This window comes from Gekko japonicus, unplaced genomic scaffold, assembly GCF_001447785.1.
Source record: "Gekko japonicus isolate JY-2015 unplaced genomic scaffold, Gekko_japonicus_V1.1 scaffold955, whole genome shotgun sequence".
Taxonomy (NCBI): Eukaryota; Metazoa; Chordata; class Lepidosauria; order Squamata; family Gekkonidae; genus Gekko; species Gekko japonicus.
This window is the reverse complement of record NW_015163631.1, coordinates 394,470-416,084: the sequence shown is the minus strand read 5'-3', so window position 1 is coordinate 416,084 and position 21,615 is coordinate 394,470. Positions and strand designations below refer to the sequence as shown.

The 21,615-nt window shown below is 49.1% G+C and overlaps 1 protein-coding gene across 1 annotated transcript in view; it reads left to right on the top strand.

Moving 5' to 3' along the window:
- The window catches only part of DDX31 (DEAD-box helicase 31), a 118,450-nt gene extending 113,582 nt beyond the window's left edge, over window positions 1-4,868 (top strand). Inside the window, exon 20 of the mRNA XM_015407538.1 lies at window positions 4,160-4,868. Coding sequence (XP_015263024.1) covers window positions 4,160-4,307 — 148 coding nt within the window. The 3' untranslated portion in view covers window positions 4,308-4,868. The remainder of the gene's footprint in view (window positions 1-4,159) is intronic.
- The last annotated feature ends 16,747 nt before the right edge of the window (window positions 4,869-21,615 follow it).

Sequence of the window (21,615 nt, the reverse complement as noted above, 5' to 3'; positions counted from 1 at the left end):
GTGTGGCCTTATGACACACTTCCGGTGATGTCAGGGGGTGTGGCCTTATGACACACTTCCGGTGATGTCAGGGGGTGTGGCATATGCTAATGAGCTATGCTAATGAGTTCCCCTAGCTCTTTTTCTACGAAATGACCCCTGCTTCGAACACAGATATCCCACGTAGCTGACAGCCGTTGTTAGTCCTCCATGTTCAATTTCGAAATCGATCTAAGTTGCTGGCCATCAGCACATCTTGTGGCAGCAAATTCCATAAATAAGTCATGCATTTGAGGAAGAAGCACTTGCAATTTGCTGCTTGTCGTACCTCTTGGCAATCAATTTCATTGATCCATCTCAAGTCCTGATATGAGAAGGAGAGAAAGGTCCTCTCTCCGCTCCCTCCGACTCCCATTCCTAATTTTATAAACCTGCATTTATGTCCCTCTTTTGTCATCCCCCCCCCCCCCCCCCCCCCCCCCTCTCCTAAATTTCAGATGTTTTTAGCATGTTGTGTTATGTGCCGTCAGGTCCCTTCTGACCTGTGACTCAATAACCTCCAAAGTGTCATAAGAACATAAGAGAAGTCAATGTTGGATCAGGCCCATCCAACACTCTGTCACACAGTGGCCAAAAATACCAGGTGCCATCAGGAGGTCCAGCAGTGGGGCCAGGACACTAGAAGCCCTCCCACTGTTGCCCCCCCCCCCGAGCACCAAGAATACAGAGCATCATTTGCCCCAGCCTGAGACTTCCTATCCATACCTTGTGGCTAATAGCCACTGATGGACCTCTGCTCCATATGCTTATCTAATTCCCTTTTGAAGCCGTCCATGCTTGTAGCCGCCGCCACCTCCTGTGGCAGTGGATTCCGTGTGTTCATCACTCTTTGGGTGAAGAAGTCCTTCGTTTTATCCGTTCTAACCCGACCGCTCTGCAATTTCATGGAGTGCCCACGAGTCCTGTTGTTAACAACCTTGCTCAGGTCTTGCTGTGGCTTCCCTGCGTGAGTCAGTCCACCTCATGTTGGGTCTTCCTCTTTTCCTGCTGCCTCCGATGCTTCCTAGCATTATTATCGTTTCCAATGAGTCTTCTCATAATGTGACCAAAGGACAATAGGCTCAGTTTAGTGATTTTGGCTTCTAGAGAGCGTTCAGGCTCGATCTAGAGCCCACTAGTTTGTCTTTTTGGTGGTCTACAGTATCTGTAAAACTCTCCCCCAAGGCCACGATTCAAATGAATCAACGTTCTTCCTGCCAACCTTCTTCATTGTCCGACTGTTTTAGCCTAGGGAAGGTCATGTGTCATATAAGCTCTTCATCATTTTGGAAAAAGCTGTGAATCAGGACCTGGGTTGGACTCCGCCTCTGCTTTGGAAGCTGCCTTCCGCCTGCTTCTGAACACATTTCCTGAAAAGTAAGGACAGGTTTTCATGTTGTTGTTGTTCAGTCGCACAGTCGAGTCCAACTCTTCGCGACCCCATGGACCAGATCACGCCAGGCCTTCCTGTCTTCCGCTGTCCTCTGAAGTTTGCTCAATTTCATGTTCGTTGCATCTATGACACTGTCTAACCATCTCATCCTTTGCCATCCCCGTCTTCTTTGACCTTCAATCTTTCCCAGCATCAGGGTCTTCTCCAGGGAGTGCTCCCTTCTCATTTGGTGGCCAAAGTATTTGAGCTTCAGTGTCATTATCTGGCCTTCCAGGGAACAGTCAGGGTTGATTTCTTTTAGGATTGACTGATTTGAGCTCAATCAATCAAATCAGGTTTTCATGAGCAACAGGTTAAATGTTAGACCTGTTTCTGGGCTCTGTCACTTCAGAAGAGCATAAGTCTCGTTGGATCGGACCCACGGCTCATCTGGTCCAGCGTTCTTTTCCACACAGTGGCCGCCCAGTCACTCCCAAGGGCCAACTACAGGACATAGATGGCCGAGGCCTTCCGCTGATGCTGCCTCCTGGCTCTGGGATTCAGAGGTTTGCTGCTTCCCCAGGTGGTCTTCATGCTGTCAGCAATGCTCCCTCTCAGCTGCGGAGTCTTGTGAGCAAAAATTCTACTTTGTGAGCTACTGGCATTAAAGCTGTGACAGAGCGATTTGGCTACTGTGTAATTTAGTTTGCTCTGGAGCCATCCTTCCTGACAAAATCTGAGAAAAGGGGGGGGGACTCAACCCAGGATATGACTACCAAAAAGGGCTAAGCTAAACCATATATATAAAAGTACAAATATTTATTAAGGTGTTAAAATTTTCCTGATTAAACATTGCTGTGTCTAAGATCAGACTATAAAAGCTTATCTTCTATACATACATATGATGGGTAAATACTTTACAACTGAAGACCAAACGCGTTTCGGCCCCTAAGGGCCTTCCTCCGTGGTCACTATTTTCTATATATTCTAGACACACATTCAAAGACCTGTAACAGAGTTTTAGTACACATATAATTTAACCAGATGTTGTTTCCTTGTATACTTATAATTGGCCTCCTGGTATTAGTGATGGGCCATAGGTATAGCCGTATCACCTCCACAACTTATTCTTGTAACAGCGATTTTGTAGGTCTGAATGTGTGTCACTCCATCAAGGTGAAAATTCTAACACCTTGATGGAGTGACACACATTCAGACCCATAAATTAGTTTGCTCTGGAGCCGGCCTTCCTGAGCCAAGACAAAAATGTGTGAGCCGGAGGCTAAAAAACTGTGAGCTAGCTCACACTAACTCAGCTAAGAGGAAACACTGGCTGTCAGTGGGGGCTCACTCAGTTGAGCGCTGCTCCATGCACAAATAGTCCCTTCACAAAAAGTTATATGTCTCAGGCTGCCGTCACACACACAGAATAATCCGCTTTCAGTCTTTTGATCTTTGATCTAATTTATTACAGCAAGAGCCAGTAAAACAGTACAACTCTGATATAAGAAAAATTAAAACAGTAATAACATAGGAATAGTATAAAAACACTAACAAGAGAAAATTAATAAAACTAGTAAAATAAAATAATATTAATAAGAGAATCATACAATTTTTTCAGCTAAAACTAAGTTTGCATTCCCTAATAGCTAAGCAACAAAATTTTGCCACAGTGTAAGTCACTGAGCTCTGAACGTCTTCTAAGAGGAATTTACGAAGGTTGTTGTTGTTCAGTCGCACAGTCGAGTCCGACTCTTTGCGACCCCATGGACCAGATCACGCCAGGCCCTCCCGTCTTCCCCCGTCCTCTGAAGTTGGCTCAATTTCATGTTCGTTGCATCTGTGACACTGTCTAACCATCTCATCCTTTGCTGTCCCCGTCTTCTTTGACCTTCAATCTTTCCCAGCATCAGGGTCTTCTCCAGGGAGTGCTCCCTTCTCATTTGGCGGAAGGACTTCTGGCCTAAAGTCAAGCTAAGACTGCAAAGGGCTAAATCTAGACAGAAAGGGTAGTATAAGATGGTCTCGTTCCTCCGGATAGAATCTGCAGAACAGGAGGACATGAGTAACTGATTCTACCATATTAGCCATGCATGGGCATCGACGTTCATGCATTGGAACGCGAGTGAATTTGCCTTGCAGTACAGCGGAAGGGAGTGCCTCAATCCACGTTCAGTGCACTTTCAAACTGGATTTTACTGTGTTGACTGGCAAAATCCAGTTGGAAAATGCACTGAACATGGATTGTTTAGTGTGCGTGACCGCAGCCTCTATGAAGACCTCCAGCTTAGTCTCCCCCCCCCCCCGCGTGCAAGCTTTCTGGGTGGGGGTGGGGGAAGCGCCATCAAGTCACAGCTGACTTATGGTGGCCCTGTAGAGTTTTCAGGGTGAGAGATGAACGCAGGTGGTTTCTGCCGTGGCCTGCCTCTGCATAGCAACCCCAGACTTCCTTGGTAGTCTCCCACCCAAGTACTTACCCAGGTCAACCCTGCTTAGCTTCCAAGAACTGATGAGATCAGGTGCATTTTTTGACTTTTGGGTTTTACGTCGGGGCAGTCTGTCACGTGGACTGCTGCCTGCCGTTCAGAAGCTGTTGGTGAGACCTGAATCTTAAATCGCCTTGACCCGAGTGGGACTTATGTCAGAGTTAAGAACTGCAGCCTTAAGAACCCCGACGACGTGCCCATGAAAACCAAAATTGTAAAAAAAACAACCCCAAGTCCTTTACTCCCCCCTCCTGCCTCACTCCCCGTCTCTCTCCTTTCCCAGGCCTGACCTTCTCAGGAAGACTTGGGGCAACCGCCGTCTGGCCGAAATGCTGCAGTCTGAATACTCGAGTGGGTTGGGCTCCAGCACATCCCGGGCCAAGAGGAAGAAAGGACCGAGGAGACCTGGGAGTCCAGAGCCCCAGCCCTGAGCTGGCCATTCGTCACCTCGTCTGCGGAAACAGACCCTCGAGAGAATCGCTGGGGACGGGGAGCAGCAGAATGCCCTCTGGGAGGGCAACAGAGGAGGATGGGAAGATGTCCCTCCCCCCCAAAGGCTGAGCAAAGGAACTGGCTGCATTCCAACGCCGCCGCCTCCGCCCTCGAAGGGACTCTGCAGCAATTAAAGGTGCATTTCCCCCAAGGCATCTGCTTGTCTTGCAGTCCTCAATTCAGACTGGTTGCTTGTGAGAACAACAGAGTGCAAGGGGGCGGTGGGGGAGGGGGGGAGTCAGTGGCAGAATCTGCAGCCCCTAAAATCTAAACTGGCCATCAGGCTGGTCTGAGTGAGCTCTTGGACAGGAGAGCCCAAAGAAACCCGACTGCTTGCCAGCACGGCTCTGGACTGCTTCGATACTCCTTAGTTCAGACCTTAGGTTGGTCTGTAGGCTCTTCGGTGACAGGGTCAGCCCCCCTCCCCCTTTGCATGGCCTGGAATACTTGCTGGGGTTGAAACCTCCAGTTTGGAAGAGGAGGAGATTGGATTTATTACCCCGCCCTTCACTCTGAGTCTCAGAGCGGTTTACAATCCCTTTCCCTTCCCCTCCCCACAACAGACACCCTGCGAGGTAGGTGGGGCTGAGAGAGCTCTTTTGAGCACTGCTCTTGAGAGAGCAGCTCTGAGAGAACGATGGCTTGCCCAAGGTCATCCAGCAGCTGCAAGTGGAGGAGTGGGGGAATCAAACCCGGTTCTCCCAGATTAGAGTCCGCACACTTAACCACTACACCAAACTGGCTCTGTGGACAGAGGATCCTGTGGACAGACACAGTTGAACATTGGTGCTGCAAGCACCTTTCTTTGCCAAGGAGGAAAGGACACCGCCCTCCAAGGTTCCTGGGAGGGGCAAGAGACTGCAGTGCAAACAGTCTTTCCCTCATGACAAGCCTGCTTTCCCTTGGTGCATCTCCTCAGATCCTCACATCATTTAGTGACAAGCTGCAGAAACGCAGACTTTTGGCACCCAGGTTATTTGCACTGGGTTTGATGCTGTCAGAAAGCAGGTTTCTTTTTTCCTGCTTCCCCACAGCAACATGGTACATTAGGGCACCTGGGGCCCCTTTGTCTTTTCTCCAGTCTTTCCCAAACCTGTTTTGCTCTGAGCCAGTTTGGCGTAGTGGTTAGGAGGGCGGACTCTAATCTGGGAGAACCAGGTTTGATTCCCCACTCCTCCACGTGCAGCCAGCTGGTGTGACCTTGGGTCAGTCACAAGTTCTCTCAGAGCTGTTCGAGAGAGAGCAGTTCTCGAGCGAGCTCTCTCAGCCCCAGCTACCTCACAGGGTGTCTGTTGTGGGGAGGGGGAGGGGGAGGAGATAGTAAGCTGCTCTGAGACTCCTTTGGGTAGTAAAGGGCAGGGTATAAATCCAATCTCTTCTCTTCTCATCTGAAGTTTTGGGGGAGCTCACAGCAAAGCCTGGATGGGATTTTCCCAGTCCTGGCCGCCCAGCACCCATTCTCCCTGCCCCTGTCTCCACGGCTTGTCCTGGGGGAGAGTTTTGTTTCTTTTCTTTTTTTTAAATCAGCTGTCGAACATTGTTATAGTGCTGTAACAGTCTGTGTATTGAGTTCTCCACGATCCCCCCCCCCAAGTAAGTCTTCAGCGCTTTTTGTTGCAGAGATAAAAGGAAAAAGGAGCTAGAGGCTTTTTAAAATGAACGCTGAGAATTCAGACAAGTTGATACACAGATTATTCCATTGTTGTAACTATGTTCAATTGCGGATTTGAAAATAAAAATATACGAAAGTCTCTCTAAAAGCATGAAATCAAAGGGAAGCGTACATTTTATCTGTCCATAATACAGAATTGCTTGGTAAACATCAGTTAGCAGGGTCCTTCAGCTACAAGTCTGGGAAATCCTGTGTATGGGAGAGAGCTTGGTATACTCAACAGCTTAATGGTGAGCAGACAATCTGTGGATCTTCATACATATCTAAGGGGTCACATTAATGTCCTCAATCAGCAGTTTCTCAAATTCTAATGCACCTTATTTTTTAACAAAATTGTATAATATTGTCGTCTAATAATAGCACGTATTTTGCTTTCGAGCTCTTGACTTACATTACCATGCAACCCTTACAACAGTCCTGTAAGGGAGGTCAGTGCGGTTGTGAGATGGCAGAGGGGTGAGGCTGAGAGTGAAGTGAGACTCAACTTGTACCTCGTCAGCGGCTCGTTAGAGGACCTCCAGGGAGCATCCGGACTCTCTGGGAGTTTTGTGCCTGTGACTCCTATAACCCAACTGAACATTGTAGCTGCTGCAGTACTCCGGAAGTTTCCGGGGGCTTTAAAGCTGTCCCTGTGTCTTAAAATTGCATTTTTAAGAAAGCAAAAATGGAAGCCTAGTCTGAAGGGGAAGGTGGTGGTAGTCTCCAGGCACACACTAGGAGTATAATGGAAACCTCCCTGTTCAGGGGCACTCCGTGTCATTGACAGAGACAAAGGCCCTTCCCGTTCCTGCCCTGCTTGTGAGCTCTGGCAGATGTCGCTAACCCCTGCTAGACTAGGTGAACTTCTGGTTGGGTCCAGCACACTTGGCTCAGTCCCACAAATAAGTCTCATACAGGTGCGGGAAGTCAGGTTCAAAGTCAAGGTGGTCCAGGGCAGCAGACCAAGCTAAGCCTCCCCTTGGGATCTTGGGTCAGCACTGTCCCTCTGGGTAGACTAGCCCAGGGGCCAGCATACGGACTGATCTCTGAGCTATACCTCTGTTATACCTCTGAGGATGCCAGTCACAGCTGCTGGCAAAACGGCAGGGACTACAATGCCAAGACCACGGCCACACAGCCCGGGAAATCTGCAAGCCTTTGACAACATACAGACCTCTGAGCTGCAAAGGATCACTGCCAGAAGTTCAAGAGCCGGGCATCTTGTTTTGCTAGCATTTAACCTTATGATAGACATTAAGAGCGTACTTCCTCTCCTGTGGCCAAGTAGTATTTATCCATTCTCATTGATTCAGAACACTGGTCCTTAATACGACAGGATTTTAGAGTGAATGGTACAGTGACCATGTGGTCCATCAGAGGGTGGGAGAAGTTAACCACAGCCCTTCAAAAGTTGGCCCACACGCTGCGCATTTGCTACTGGAGAGAGCCACGGGTGGCACCTGAGCCACGCTTTGGTTTGGACCAGGGGTCATTTCGTAGAAAAAGAGGTGTAGGAGCTCATTAGCATAACTCATTAGCACAACTCATTTGCATATGCCACACCCCCTGACATCACTGGAAGTGTGTCAGAAGGCAACACCCACCGCTCAGGCTCCACTGGACTGTTTTGGATTGCTAACTGTTGGGGGGGGGGAATGTGCAGATCTGTCCTTGCAGAGGAGGGAGAGCTTGTACCTGAATAAAACTTGGTCTTAAAGGTGCCACTGGACTGTTTTGGACCGGGGGGAGGCGGCGGGGGGAGCTCTGCAACTTACCTGGCTGCTTCTTGCTCTGACTGAGGGCTACTGGGAGCAGGGGGTGGGGCTTGTTGCATGTGCCCGCCCCCCTGGGCGCTTTACTGCCGGAGCTCCGGTCCTGTGCGCTCCTGCAGGAAATGACCCCTGGTTTGGACTAGTCTTTGCTGGTTAATTTTGCTAGTTAGTTTGGAATTAAAGGTGGAAGCCTCTTTATAACCAAAACAGTTTACTTTTAATAAAATAAACTGAGAGAGAAAGGTGGCTATCTTAGAAACATTACAAAGTCTGCCCTGCCGTTCCTCATGCAATGGGGTCTTAGGTTCCAAGGCCTCCGTGGGTTGACTTGAACCCAGCTGACAAATGCTAAACCCTTTCAAGAATTGCCTGCTGTCCAGGGAGCTCCGCCTCCTGTACAGAGCACTAACTCATGCAGAACACGACAGTCAGCCTCCTCACAGGAAAAAGTAATTGTGTATTTGCGTATCGGGAATGATAAGAACATAAGAACATAAGAGACGCCAATGTTGGATCAGGCCAAAGACCCATCCAGTCCAACACTCTGTATCACACAGTGGCCAGAAATACCAGTGCCATGAGGAGGTGATTGAATGATCGAATGATGGATGTTGCTGCACTCTTTAGGGATTACCCAGCATCCACAGAGGAAAGCAGTTGGAAGAGAGGATGTCAGATCAATGAATCATGCAGAGACACAACAGGCTATTTCCATGAGGGTGACTCACCAGTTTAGGAATCTCTGGCATAGATTATTTGCAATCATCCCTTTGAGTCTTACACAGATCTTAGTGCTAAATTCAGTATTTCCGTTTCAGAACTTCACATTTGAACATATTTCTTACCGGCAGCTTCTTGATTGTTTTTTTCCCCTTCCGCTGGAACGCCAACTGTAGCTTCTACCTCCCAGCCCCTTTTTTTCCTTTCATATTTTGTTTCTGTGTCTAAAATATATATTTAACGTGATTCAAAACCTCTCTTTCCCCTATCTGTGCAAGCTCTCCAGGTTCTTTCTAGCTGTGTATCAGCAAGGACAAATTTCAATCTTGCAATTTGCAACGTGTTCGAAAGGCTTGTCATTCATTAACGTGCGCAATAGCATCGGGTGGAAGGTACACGAACAATTAAATAGCACAGAATGTCTTTGATTTGCATTTCTGGCTGTGTAAATGAAAGGATGGCGGTTGCTGGATTATTTCCCCCCCCCCTTTTCTCTCTCCCTTTCTCAGAATGAAAAGCAGACCCAGTGCAAGTTGTTCCTTTGATAGATTTTTAATATGATTTTAAAAGAGTTTTGTTTGGCCTCATTCTTAGTCAATGAGATTAATTTAAAGCACTTATCCCCTGGGTTTAAGTCAATCCATGTAGGCCTTTGGGCCCAGGGCCTCTTTGCACGGGGGGCCTGGGGGGGGGACTTTGTTTGCAGTGCTTCCAAAAGAGACTCTTTTCCCACTTCATTAACCCTGAGCCGGGGACAGCCCCCCACCCTCACGCCCCTTCTGAGGCACACACCACCATCTTCCAGAGCGGAGGATTTACCAGCCTCCCCCTCCGCACCTCACCCGGGCGCTCTTTTTTCATGCAAAACCGGCACCTTTCACAGGGCCAAGGGAGCGGCTTGCCTTAATCAGGCGCTGCCCTTTTTGCAAAAATTATAAGATGCTGGGCATAGGACTGGGGAAACTCCTTTTAAAGTGTGCGGAGAGTATTTTAGAGAAAAGAATATTCTGTTAGAATCAGTAGCTCTGCACTGATACGTTTAGGGAAGGCCTCACTGTCAGAGATATCGACAGCACGCACCTGTCCTTGAAATTACCTGCCTTCCTCCTGCTTTTGTGTGTTGTTGCATGAAACAGCATCTGTGGGGGGGGGGTTTGCAGTATCAAGTCTCCTTAAGCCTCTTCAGTGGGAGGCAAACGCAGGACGGTTGACAGGCAGAGACGTAACAGGCAGCCTCTTCTGTGGGCAAGCAATGCAGCCGCACGGCTGCAGTCAAAGTGACTGAACAATTCGGTCGCAACCAGCGATGTGCGCAGAATTGCCCAGTCGCAATAGGGGCTGTTTGGGCAGAAATCAGAACAAAATGTTATGCAGCGAAGCGGCAGGCAAACTCCTCCCTGGATACATTTAGCTCACATGGGACCATTATATTACTTTTCATGGCATGCTGGGATGGAAGGAGGAAGAGAGAGAGATGGATCAATCAATAGCTTATTAGCCAAGACTCCTAAATCAGGGGTGTCAAACATGTGGCCCGGGGGCTGTATCAGGCCCCCAGAGGGCTTCTATCGGGCCCACAGTGGAACTGGCTGTCTTCTGCTGCTTCTTCCAGTTCTGCTGCTGCTGCGTCATCGCAGGTTTGCCGCTTACAGATACACACCTGAACAGAATAATAATAATAATAATACTTTATTGTCATTGTACATAGTACAACGAAATTAAGATGCAATCATTCGGTGATCTACAACCATACTCATATACACTCACACAACCATTCACAACCATCCCATAACTCCCTTAACATTCACATTGCAACTTAAACCACCAATGTCACCCAAATTCCAATTCATACAGCATTTAAAGCAATAATAGCTCTCGAATAAAAACTGTTTTTTAATCTGTTTGTCCTTGTTTTAATTGTCCTATATCTTCTACCCGAAGGCAGCAGTTCAAACAGAAAGTGTTCAGGGTGTGACAAATCCTGCATGCTCAACAGCACAGACATTTTGATGCAATAATTCAGAACAAGAGATGTCAGGTGTCAGTTATCAGACACTGTTAAATAAACAAAATATTATAAGAGTGCTAACATTTTAAGCATGTTTTTATTTTAAGTAAAAAAACACCTTTGTGTTTGTGTTGTGTATAAAGTTTATATCTCCGCTACCTGGCATTACATTTTATGACACACATGGCCCGGCTCAACAAGGTCTCATTTATGTCAGATCTGGCCCTCATAACAAATGAGTTCGACACCCCTGACCGAAATGGAACCTTCATGTACTGATACAGTGTACTTGAGCAGCAGATGGTCATCTCTTGCTCCACATTTTGCTGTTCCGCCTTTAAAAATAATGCTGGATTTACACCTTGGTCTGATCCAATACAGGCAGTTACCTTGCTACTCCTTTGGAGACCCACTTCTAATGGATAATGCCCTCCTTTTCACCTTAAAGAGGATCTGGTTTGGTGAGGTTTACATTAAGAAGTGCCAGAGCTCTTCTCTCCTTTGATTCCTAGAGGGGCCTACTCTTTTCCCAGTCCGCCGAGCCACTGTGCAAAGAGTGGGCTGGTGCATCATTGTGGATAGCTTTGTGCCAGAGGCCACAAAGACGCAAAAGTCCACTCTGTAGTACAGCACCAGCCACCATCCCTCATATAGCCTACCTTGCAGGGGTGGTTTTGAGGATTAAAAAAAGCCTGGAGGCAAGTCAGGAAGGCAAAGGTTGGGGGAGGGATATCTATCTGAGAACAACAAACTCTATCCCTGAATGGCAGTGCTCTGATGGAGGTGCCAGGCCAGAATCAGGGGCTTTCCAAGGCTTGCCCTGGCCTCTGTTTGCTGTAATACTCATTCTGCCCATTTGTAGTGGTGGCAGCAACTGGCAAACTGCCCTGCAGGCATAGAGAGTGGATCTCAGAGCCAATACTCCCTCTAAGCGGTGGAGTCCTGTGAGCAAAAATTCTACTTTGCGAGCTGCCGGCCTGAAAGTTGCGAGCAAGCGATTTGGCTGCTGCATAAATCAGTTTGCTCTGGAGCCCTCCTTCCTGAGCTAATGCAAAAATGTGTGAGCTGGAGGCTAAAAAACTGTGAGCTAGCTCGCACGAACTCAGCTGGACTGGCCATAATTCTGGGCCCCTCTCTCTCAACCTTCTTTCTTGGACCAGTGGAGCTAGGACAGCCCCTCAGCGGCAGCCGCTGACTAACGCCCTTGCTTATGGTTGCACCCCATACAGCAGGCGTAGCTTTGACATTTACCCTGTTGTACGTCAAAACAAAAAGGAGCTGTGGTGGCTCAAGTGGTTAAGGCGCTGAGCTGCAGGTTGGAAGGTCGGTAGTTCAGCAGTTCGAGACCTGAGTGCCGCATGACAGAGTGAGCTCCCGTCTCTAGTTCCAGCTCCTGCCAACCTAGCAGTTCGAAAGCAAGAAATTGCAAGTAGATAAATGGGGACCGCTTTGGTGGGAAGGTAACAGCGTTCCGTGCGCTAGGGTTGCCAAGTCTTACCTGCTGTCGGAGCGGGGGACTCCCGGCTTCTTTTTGGGGAGCGCGCGCGCCGCAACCACGTCACCCGGAAGTGAGGCGACCACGCTGGGGGCGGGGCCACGGTCATCCGAGGGAAAACTCTATGGTTTTCCCTCAGATGGTCGTGGCCCCACCCCCGGCGTGGTCGCGTCACTTCCGGGTGACGTGGACGTTGGGTGCTTTGGGGGGTGGGGATCCCCCCGGGGCCCGATCCGCCGGCAGCGGGGAACGAGCCTATGGGGAGGGGTTTCTCCGCCCCCCGGGGGGACTTGGCAAGCCTACCGTGCACCTTGGTGTTCAGTCATGCTGGCCACATGACCACAGAAATGTCTTCGGACAGTGCTGGCTCTTTGGCTTGGAAACGGAGATGAGCACCACAACCCTCAAGTCGGATTCGACTGGCTTCCGAGCGAGGGAAATCTTTTGTATGTCAGCCCAAATATGGACAGCGTTGTCAGGATGAGGGAGTGGGCAGAATAGAACAAAGAGCCTAAAACAGGCCTGCCTACGCCCTTCTTCCTTCAGAGGTGGCCCCTGGGTCAAGCTAACTGCCCTCTGCCCTTTCCAGGCCCGTTATATTTTCCTCTGCAGAATGTAGCACCCTACGTTTCCCAATGTAGTGCAGTTGTTTTCTCTTGTTCTGCCTTGCTGGTGTGGAGTTGTTTTCTATTGCCCCAGAAGGTCGGGCCACAACCAACGGGTTGAAATTAAATCAGAAGAGTTTTCGGCTAAACATTAGGAAGAACTTCCTGACAGTGAGAGCTGTTCCTCAGTGGAACAGGCTTCCTCGGGAAGTGGTGGGCTCTCTTTCCTTGGAGGTTTTCAAACAGAGGCTAGATGGCCATCTGACAGCAATGCGGATCCTGTGAACTTAAGCAGATCATGAGAGGGAGGGCAGGAAGGGTTACCTCAGTGCTTAGTTCTCGTGGCCCTGTCTTACACACCCAGGGAAATGCTGATTGCCACTTTGGGGTCAGGAAGCAATCCTGGAGGTTTTTTGTCATCTTCTGGGCGTGGAACAGCGGTCACTATGGGTGTGGAGGGGGAGGTATTTGTGAGTTTCCTGCATTGTGCAGGGGGTTGGACTAGATGACCCTGGAGGTCCCTCCCGACTCTGTAATTCTATGAACTTTCATTTAAAAATAATAAAGCAAGCCGCTAATTCTTATGGTCACAAAGCTAGTGTGGCAAGTGTGGGGGCAATGCTTGCTTGAATTCAGGTGGGGCTCTCAAAACTGGGTTAGAGATTGAGGTGTGTGTGAAACCTGGGGATTGGAGGGTTTGGGGAAGGGAAATAATGCTGTAGAGGCCACCCTCCAAAGCTGCCCCTTTCTCCAAGGGAACTGATCTATGCACTCTGGAAATCACTTGTAATTCTGGAAGAACTCCAGGTCATGCCTGGAGATTGGCAACCCTAAGGACACCGAAGGAAGGGGCTTGGATGGACTCCTATGGACAGGCTGATGCAATACCCTCCTGACCCTTTACTAGTTAATCTAGTTCTCCTGACCATATGCTGAGTCATCCATGCGTGGTCTTTTCAGCTGAGTCACGACGACCATATGTTGAGCCGTCGGTCCTGTGTCCCTGAGAGGACATCTTCAGTTGCTGTTCTGCCATTCCCTTCTCTTGGAAAACTGCCAAAGGGTCTTCGGGAAAGGTTGGAGAAGAGCTATTCGTCTGGGCTGGCTTTTGGTGACCAGATGTGGCCATCTTTGAAAAATGGTGTGTGGATCTTTTCACTGCCTCTCAAGGACAAGATTGCAGCGTTTGAAAAGGTGTCAAAAGGTCTGGCTGGAACACCTTCACCACAAGGAAGGAAAAGTATCGGGGGCGTCTTCATTCAGACAAAGACAGCTCAAGGGGCAGGTGGTAGAAGTTTGTGGATGTGATGGGGTGATCAGATGAAGATAATTTCCCCCTCATTATTTCCATGTTTTACCAAGCATTCAAATAAAGAACTGAGCAGTGTGTTCAGACAAACAGGAAGTCCTTTGTCACATATGATATAATAATTAGCTTAAGGCAGGGGTCATTTCCTGCGGGAGCGGAGCTCCGGCAGTAAAGAGCCCAGAGGGCAGGCACATGCAACAAGCCACACCCCCTGCTCCCAGCGGCCCTCAGAGCAAGAAGCAGCCAGGTAAGTTGCAGAGCTCCCCCTGGCCCCCCCGGTCCAAAACAGTCCAGTGACACCTTTAAGACCAAGTTTTGTTCAGGTACAAGCTCCCCCTCCTCTGTGAGGACAGATCTGCATGTCCCCCCCCTCAATAGCTAGCAATCCAAAACAGCCTTGGAACCTAAGACCCCATTGCATGAGGAACGGCAGGGCAGACTTTGTAATGTTTCTAAGATAGCCACCTTTCTCTCTCAGTTTATTTTATTAAAAGTAAACTGTTTTGGTTATAAAGAGGCTTCCACCTTTAATTCCAAACTAACTAGCAAAATTAACCAGCAAAGACTAGTCCAAACCAGGGGCCATTTCCTGCAGGAGCGCACAGGACCGGAGCTCCGGCAGTAAAGAGCCCAGGGGGCGGGCACATGCAACAAGCCCCACCCCCTGCTCCCAGTAGCCCTCAGTCAGAGCAAGAAGCAGCCAGGTAAGTTGCAGACCTCCCCCCGCCGGCCCCCCGGTCCAAAACAGTCCAGTGGCACCTTTAAGACCAAGTTTTATTCAGGTACAAGCTCTCCCTCCTCTGCAAGGACAGATCTGCACATTCCCCCCCCCCACCAACAGCTAGCAATCCCAAACAGTCCAGCGGAGCCTGAGCGGTGGGTGTGGCCTTCTGACACACTTCCGGTGATGTCAGGGGGTGCGGCATATGCAAATAAGCTATGCTAATGAGTTATGCTAATGAGCTCCTGCACCTCTCTTTCTACGGAATGACCCCTGGCTTAAGGAATCCCCTAAGGAGGGGGGGGGAGAGCGAGAGAGAGGAAGTGTTTGAGGCTCAGAGTAGGATCTGGGTGTTGGAGTGACTCAGCGTGCCTGAACACTGGGGGGCGCTCATCACTCTGAGTGTGTGTAGGCGTTATCTCCTTGAATGGGATGCCTCTCTTTGTCTTAACCTGGGAGCTGCCCTCTGACCCCCCTCCTCTCTCACACACACTTTGTCCTCTCCCTCTCTTCACATGGCCTTCCATGGCTGCCCATTTGTGACAGGGAAAGTACTCTTTAGATTAGGCTTTAGATTAGGCAACCACAATGTGACCTGGATCTATTTGAATAAATGTTAAGTTTACCTTTTTCGCAGTATACTCCTTGGGAGATTTATTTATGGCACTCAGTATCAGACTTCTATGAATGGGCAAAACTCTGCTATATTAACCAAATATCCCAATGCTGGGACACCTAAGTTGCCAGCCTCCAGGTGGCACCTGGAGCTCTCCTGCTATTATAATTAAATCTCCAAGTGACCAAGATCAGTTCCTCTGGAGAAAATGTCAGCTTTCAAGAGTAGACTCTGTCTGAGGTCCCCCCCCTCTCCAAACCCCACCCTCCAGAGGCTCCACCCCCAAGACCTGTAACCCAGAGCTGGAAACCCTAGGGCTGGGGTGTCGAACTCATTTGTTATGAGGGCCGGATCTGACATAAATGAGACCTTGTGTGTCATAAAATGTAATGCCAGGTAGCGGAGATATAAACTTTACAAAGGACACAAACACAAAGAGGGTTCTTTTACTTAAAATAAAAACAGGCTTAAAACACTAGCACTCTGGCAATATTTTCTTTATTTAACAGTGTCTGATAACTGACACCTCTTGCTCTGAATTATTGCATCAAAATGTCTGTGCTGTTGCAATCTTGAGTATGCTATTTGGGTGTGTATCTGTAAGCGGCAAACCTGTGATGACACAGCAGCACCAGAACTGGAAGAAGAAGCAGAAGACAGCCAGTTCCACTGCGGGCCTGATAGAAGCCCCCGGGCCACATGTTTGACACCCCTGCCCTAGGGAGACCCAGGTTTGAATCCCCACTCTGCCATGGCAGCTTCTTGGGTGACCCTGCTGGGGTCAGTATTAGTATCTCTGTGGTTGCTGTTGAGGTCAGGTAGAAGGAGGTTTCCTTGAGGCCACTGTGTGAGTTCCAGGCAACTCCGGAAGTGTGGAAACCCCCAATTCATACCTCTTTAGCCACCATAATCAGCCCAGGTCCATTCCTTGGAGAGAAGGCAAAGAAGGTTTCTTCTGGCACGCACAACACTCAGGTTCCGATCCAACAAGTTCCCATCCAGATCTCGAGCCATGGACTGAAATCTAAAACAATAACCAAAGCCCCTTCCCAGATCCGGTGCCCAGCCTTTTCCCATAGTTCAGACATGATCAGCTGCGTATTGTTTATTTATTTATTCACTTCATTTATAGTCCACTTTTCCCATGTGGACTCAAGGAAAACGAGGCACTTTCCCACGCCCTAAATAACACACTTTCAATCCACCTGCAATGCGCTTTGCAACTGGATTTTGCTGTGTGAAATGGCAAAGTCCAGTTGCTGACTTGGAACGGCATTATTTAGCATGTGTGAAAGTTGCCAGGAGTGAGTCGGTGCAATTGACAGGATGAGACATCCAAGTAAACAATGCAATAGGAAATTGAAATAATAAATAAAATAAATAAATAGGATTAGGGTTGCAGAACACACAAATCCCACAACGTTTTTATGAAATAGTTTTTATGAAATCATCTGTAACAATTTACATGGTTCTAAAACCAACTAGGAAGACTTCTTTTCTATGTTTTAAATTTATGCTGTTATCATTATATGTTGCCTTTAAAATCTTCTGCAGCAGTGCCTAGAGAGTTTCCCTTTTACTACTGGGGGTTAATTGTTTACACTTGCTGTTCTTTTTTATTAGTTGGTTGGTTATAAGTTGTAATGGTCGTTACTGGTTGTTACTTTTTGGAAACTTAATAAAAATGTCAAAAAGAAAAAGAAAAGTAGAACTAGCCATAAATTTAAAAAACAGAACTGAAGCAAAGTGTGAGTATGAACATGACACATTAAATTACGCAAACTTACATATTAGGATCCTCGTTTCAGAAAGTTTCAGTTTCAGTAGGATAGACCACGGTCCCTAATAATTTGTCCAAGTAATCTTGTGAATCATTTAGTGCAGTGCTTTGCTATTGCCCATGTAGAAAAGCCCTCCTGAATATGTTGGTTTTGCGTAGTTTGTGGAAAGCCAGGGGGGGGGGCCTTCCTGACCTCCTCAGGCCAGCCGTGCCACGAGGTGGGAGCCAGTGGAGGTGGGGGCCACAGCGGAGAAGGCCACAGGTAAGCACACTTATTGATTTTGCCCATTTGCAGGTTGGTCCCTACAGGAGGCCCTGCTCAGACAAGCGAAGCTGTTGTGGCGAAACGTGTTGCCGATCTATCTACCATATTTTAATGCTGCCCATCCAAGGAGATCAGGAGGGGTTACGGGGTTTCCCTTTCCGTTTCAATCTCAGGACAACCTTGTGAGCAGTGTTCCCTCTAAGCTGAGTTAGTGTGAGCTAGCTCACAGTTTTTGAGTCTTCGGTTCACACCTTTTTGTCTCAGCTCAGGAAGGATGGGCTCCAGAGCAAACTGATTTATGCAGCAGCCAAATCGCTCGCTCACAACTTTCGTGCCAGTAGATTACAAGGTAGAATTTTTGATCACAAGACTCCACAGCTTAGAGGGAGCGTTGCTTGTGAGGTATGCGGAGCTGAGAGAGAGAGAGCAACTGGCCCAAGGGCACCTGGTTTACTTCATGGCCGAATGGGAATTTGAACGCAGGTCACCTCATCTGTCTGATCTTCTAACTGCACTGGCTCATTATAATAGCAGGCACACTTTTTTTAAAAAGGAGTTAAAACTGGAGACACTTTTCACTCTCTCACAACCCCAAATGGTTGGCTTCGAGAAGGCGTGAAAAAATTACCAGCCCTTACAAGAAGGCCGGCTCCTGCTTTTCTGCGTAGGTCACTGATTCAGACCCACAAAGAGGCATGCAGAGACACAGCAGGCAGCCTCCTGTCTGGGCCGGACCTCCGGGGCTTCTGTCATCATCTTCTCAGGTCATGCTCATGTGGAACCTTTCCGCGCACTGTCCCATTATTTGGCAGCGGCTGGAGCAAGCCCTGAAAAGAAGGACAAGCAGGCCGTGCCGAAGAGAGTCACAAAGATGCCAAAAGAAAGGAAGACCGGAGGCGTCGGCAACAGGCCGTCTTCTGTCTGTCCTCCAGAGCAGAAATACGGAACGGAGGGGGCTGTGTGTTGTTAGCATTGGCATTTTTCGGCTCCCCTCGCCAGCCAGGGCAAATCCTTTTGTTTGGTCTCTGCAACTCCCCCTCCCCCCCCCCCCCCGACCCTTAGGGGTCTGACCCTTCGGGCTGACCTGTGCCGGAGGGCTGCAGGGAAGTCCGGGGCTGATATCTGGTGCATGATGAACACCCCCCTTCAAATGGGTAATTGCCTTAAATGACCGCTTTGGGGGCGGGGGAAGGGGGTGGTTTCTATAGCTGAATGATGCGAAAGGGAAGGGGGGGAAGGCCAGCTGAAGAGAGGGCCGTGTTGCTCATCTGCTTCTGCCCGGCTTCTGCCCGGCAGCTGCTCCTGGGGCCAGACTGCAAGCAGGTCCCGGTCTTGGGAAGCTGGCAGATGGGTTGCGAGGCTTAGCACTTGAAACAGCCCCAGACTCTCTTCTCTCCATCCCCCCCCTCCCCACCCCGCCCCACCCCATTCTGCTCCCCAAAGCGAAGGCCGGGCTGCTCGGAAATAGTCAAAAAGAACAAGAGTCCAGCAGCACCTTCGAGACTAGCATAATCTGTGGCAGGGGGTGAGCTTTTGTGAGTTGCGGCTCACTTCTTCAGATACCCGTAGAAAAGATCAAGAGTCCAGTAGCATTTTAAAGACTAATAAAATTTGTGGCAGGGGCTGAGCTCACGAAAGCTCATTCCCCCGCTGCAAATTTTGGTCATGGTCACACGGGCATTTTGATCGGGTTTCACAACTGTTCCCTATCACGTTTAGAAGGGCTGATCAAACAGCCGATTCTGTCTCCTGTGTCGAAGCGGACTCACCCCCGCAATCCTCCCTTCTGACACTGGGAAAATCAAGCACTTTCCTGCTACTTGTGCAGTGAATCCGCAATTTCTCCTATCTGGACAGCCATCTCTTGCTATGAATGCGGTTAGGTCATCTATACGTCCTTCTTGCAGTAGTTTTTTTCCCTGGCTTTCACCATTGTGCGCATGACCAATCCTGCGCTGAATATATTAAATGCATCAATGCTCAAGCGCACACAAAACAGTGCTTGGTTACACGTCAGTAGTTCATTTTGTTCGCTGTATGGGGGGGAAACCATTGCATCCAAGTGAGAGCCGTGAGTTGTGCATGTGCACATATGTGCATGTGCATATGCGCATGCACAAGCACATGTGCACGTGCGCATATGCATGTGCTAAAAAAATTTTTTTTAAAAAAATTGTGCTCCGCCACTTGGGCGGTGCGGCTGTCTGGACGGTGCCTGGAGCCTCGTTGCACAATGCAAGTGGTTGGGCAAGGGATGTGTGATCATCTGAACCCGGAATTAGTACTGATCTCCAGACTAACAGAGTTCTGTTTCCCTGGAGAAAAAGGATGCTTTGGAGGGTGGACCCTTTGGCCTCATACCTCGCCATGGCCCCTTCCCTCCCCAAACCCTGCCCTTCCCAGGCTATACCCCCAAACTCCAGGACTTGCTCAACCCAGAGTTGGTAACACTAAGCAGGAGGAGAGGGCCCAGTGTTCTGCCTTCGCCCTTAAGACTGTCTCAGAGACTCGTGGCAGCTTTAAAAGCAGAGATCCCTCATTTATTGGCCTCTGATAAAGAGGGCTTAGAGGGCTTCCATGGGGGGGGGTGACTCAGATCTAACCGTTTTGCTACAGACCAACGCGGCTGCCCTCTGAAACGATCCACTAGACTCCAGTTTGGTTTTGCCATAACAAGCTTATGCAGCTAACCCGATGGTATGTCATAGAATCACAGAGTTGGAAGGGGCCATACAGGCCATCTAGTCCAGCCCCTGCTTAAAGACTGCCAGAGAGGGGGAGCTCACCACCTCCCTAGGCAGCTGATTCCACTGCAGAAGAAGAAGAAGAAGTGGAGGTGGAGGAGATTGGATTTATACCCCACCCTTCATTCTGCGTCTCAGAGAGGCTTACAAACTCCCTTCCCTTCCCCTCCCCACAACAGACACCCTGTGAGGTAGGCAGGGCTGAGAGAGCTCTTTTGAGGACTGCTCTTGAGAGAACAGCTCTGACAGAGCTATGGCTTGCCCAAGGTCATCCATTAGCTGCGAGTGGAGGAGTGGGGAATCAAACACAGTTCTCCCAGATCAGAGTCCGCGCACTTAACCACGACACCAAACTGGGTCTCTTACTGTTTGATACTGAACGACCCTTACTGTAAAGAAGTTTTTCCTAAGATCCAGCCGGTACCTTCCCGCCCTTAATTTAAACCCATTCTTGTGAGTCCTGCCCTCCTCTAAGTGACAGCCCTTCAAATACTTAGAAAGAGCCATCCGACCCCCCCTCAGCCTCCTCTCCTCCAGACGGAACCTTCCCAAGTCCCTCAGCCTTTCCTCCTAGGGCTTGGACTCCAGGCCCCCGATCATCCTCCTCGCTCTCCTCTACACCCGCTCCATTCTGCCCACATCCTTTTTGAAGTGAGGCCTCCAGAACTGGACACAATACTCCAGGTGTGGCCTGACCAATGCAGTGTACAGTGGGACTGTATATGTCTCAAAGCTGGGGCCTAGCCCTAGGAAGTTTCAAGAGATTTTCTGAATTCAGGCACAACGAGGAACTGAGATTCTCAATATCAGCCCCTGCAATGGGTAGGCAGTGTGAAGTCTCTGGATTGGTCGGGTCTAGGATAATACTTGAAGCCTGGCTTGTTTGCCCTTGCCTAGTCAACACTGTATGGAGTCTCTTGTTCCTTGACCTGTGTTGCTTCCACACTGTTTAGTCTGGAATAGACACAATTTACTCTGTTGTAGTGGACAATCCAGATTATGTAATTCTATTTAGTGACACTACAGTTGCCCGCTCCAGGTTGGGAACTACCTGGAGATTTTGGGGGTGGAGTCTGAGGTGGGTGGGGTTTGGGAGAGGGGTATAATGCCATAGAGTCCACTTCCAAAGTGGCGATTTTCTCCAGGTGAACTGATCTCTGTCATGTGGAAATCAGTTGTAACTCCAGGAGATCTCCAGCCACCACCTGGAGCTGGGCAACTCTAAGTGATATCAACAAGCCCGCAAGGGAAAATGTTGTTGTTGTTGTTCAGTCGCACAGTCGAGTCCGACTCTTTGCGACCCCATGGACCAGCTCCCTCCAGGCCTTCCGGTCTTCCGCCATCCTCTGAAGTTTGCTCAACTTCATGTTCGTTGCATCGATGACACTGTCTAACCATCTCATCCTTTGCCGTCCCCGTCTTCTTTGACCTTCAATCTTTCCCAGCATCAGGGTCTTCTCCAGTGAGTGCTCCCTTCTCATTTGCTGGCCAAAGTATTTGAGCTTCAGTTTCATTATCTGGCCTTCCAGGGAACAGTCAGGGTTGATTACTTTTAGGATTG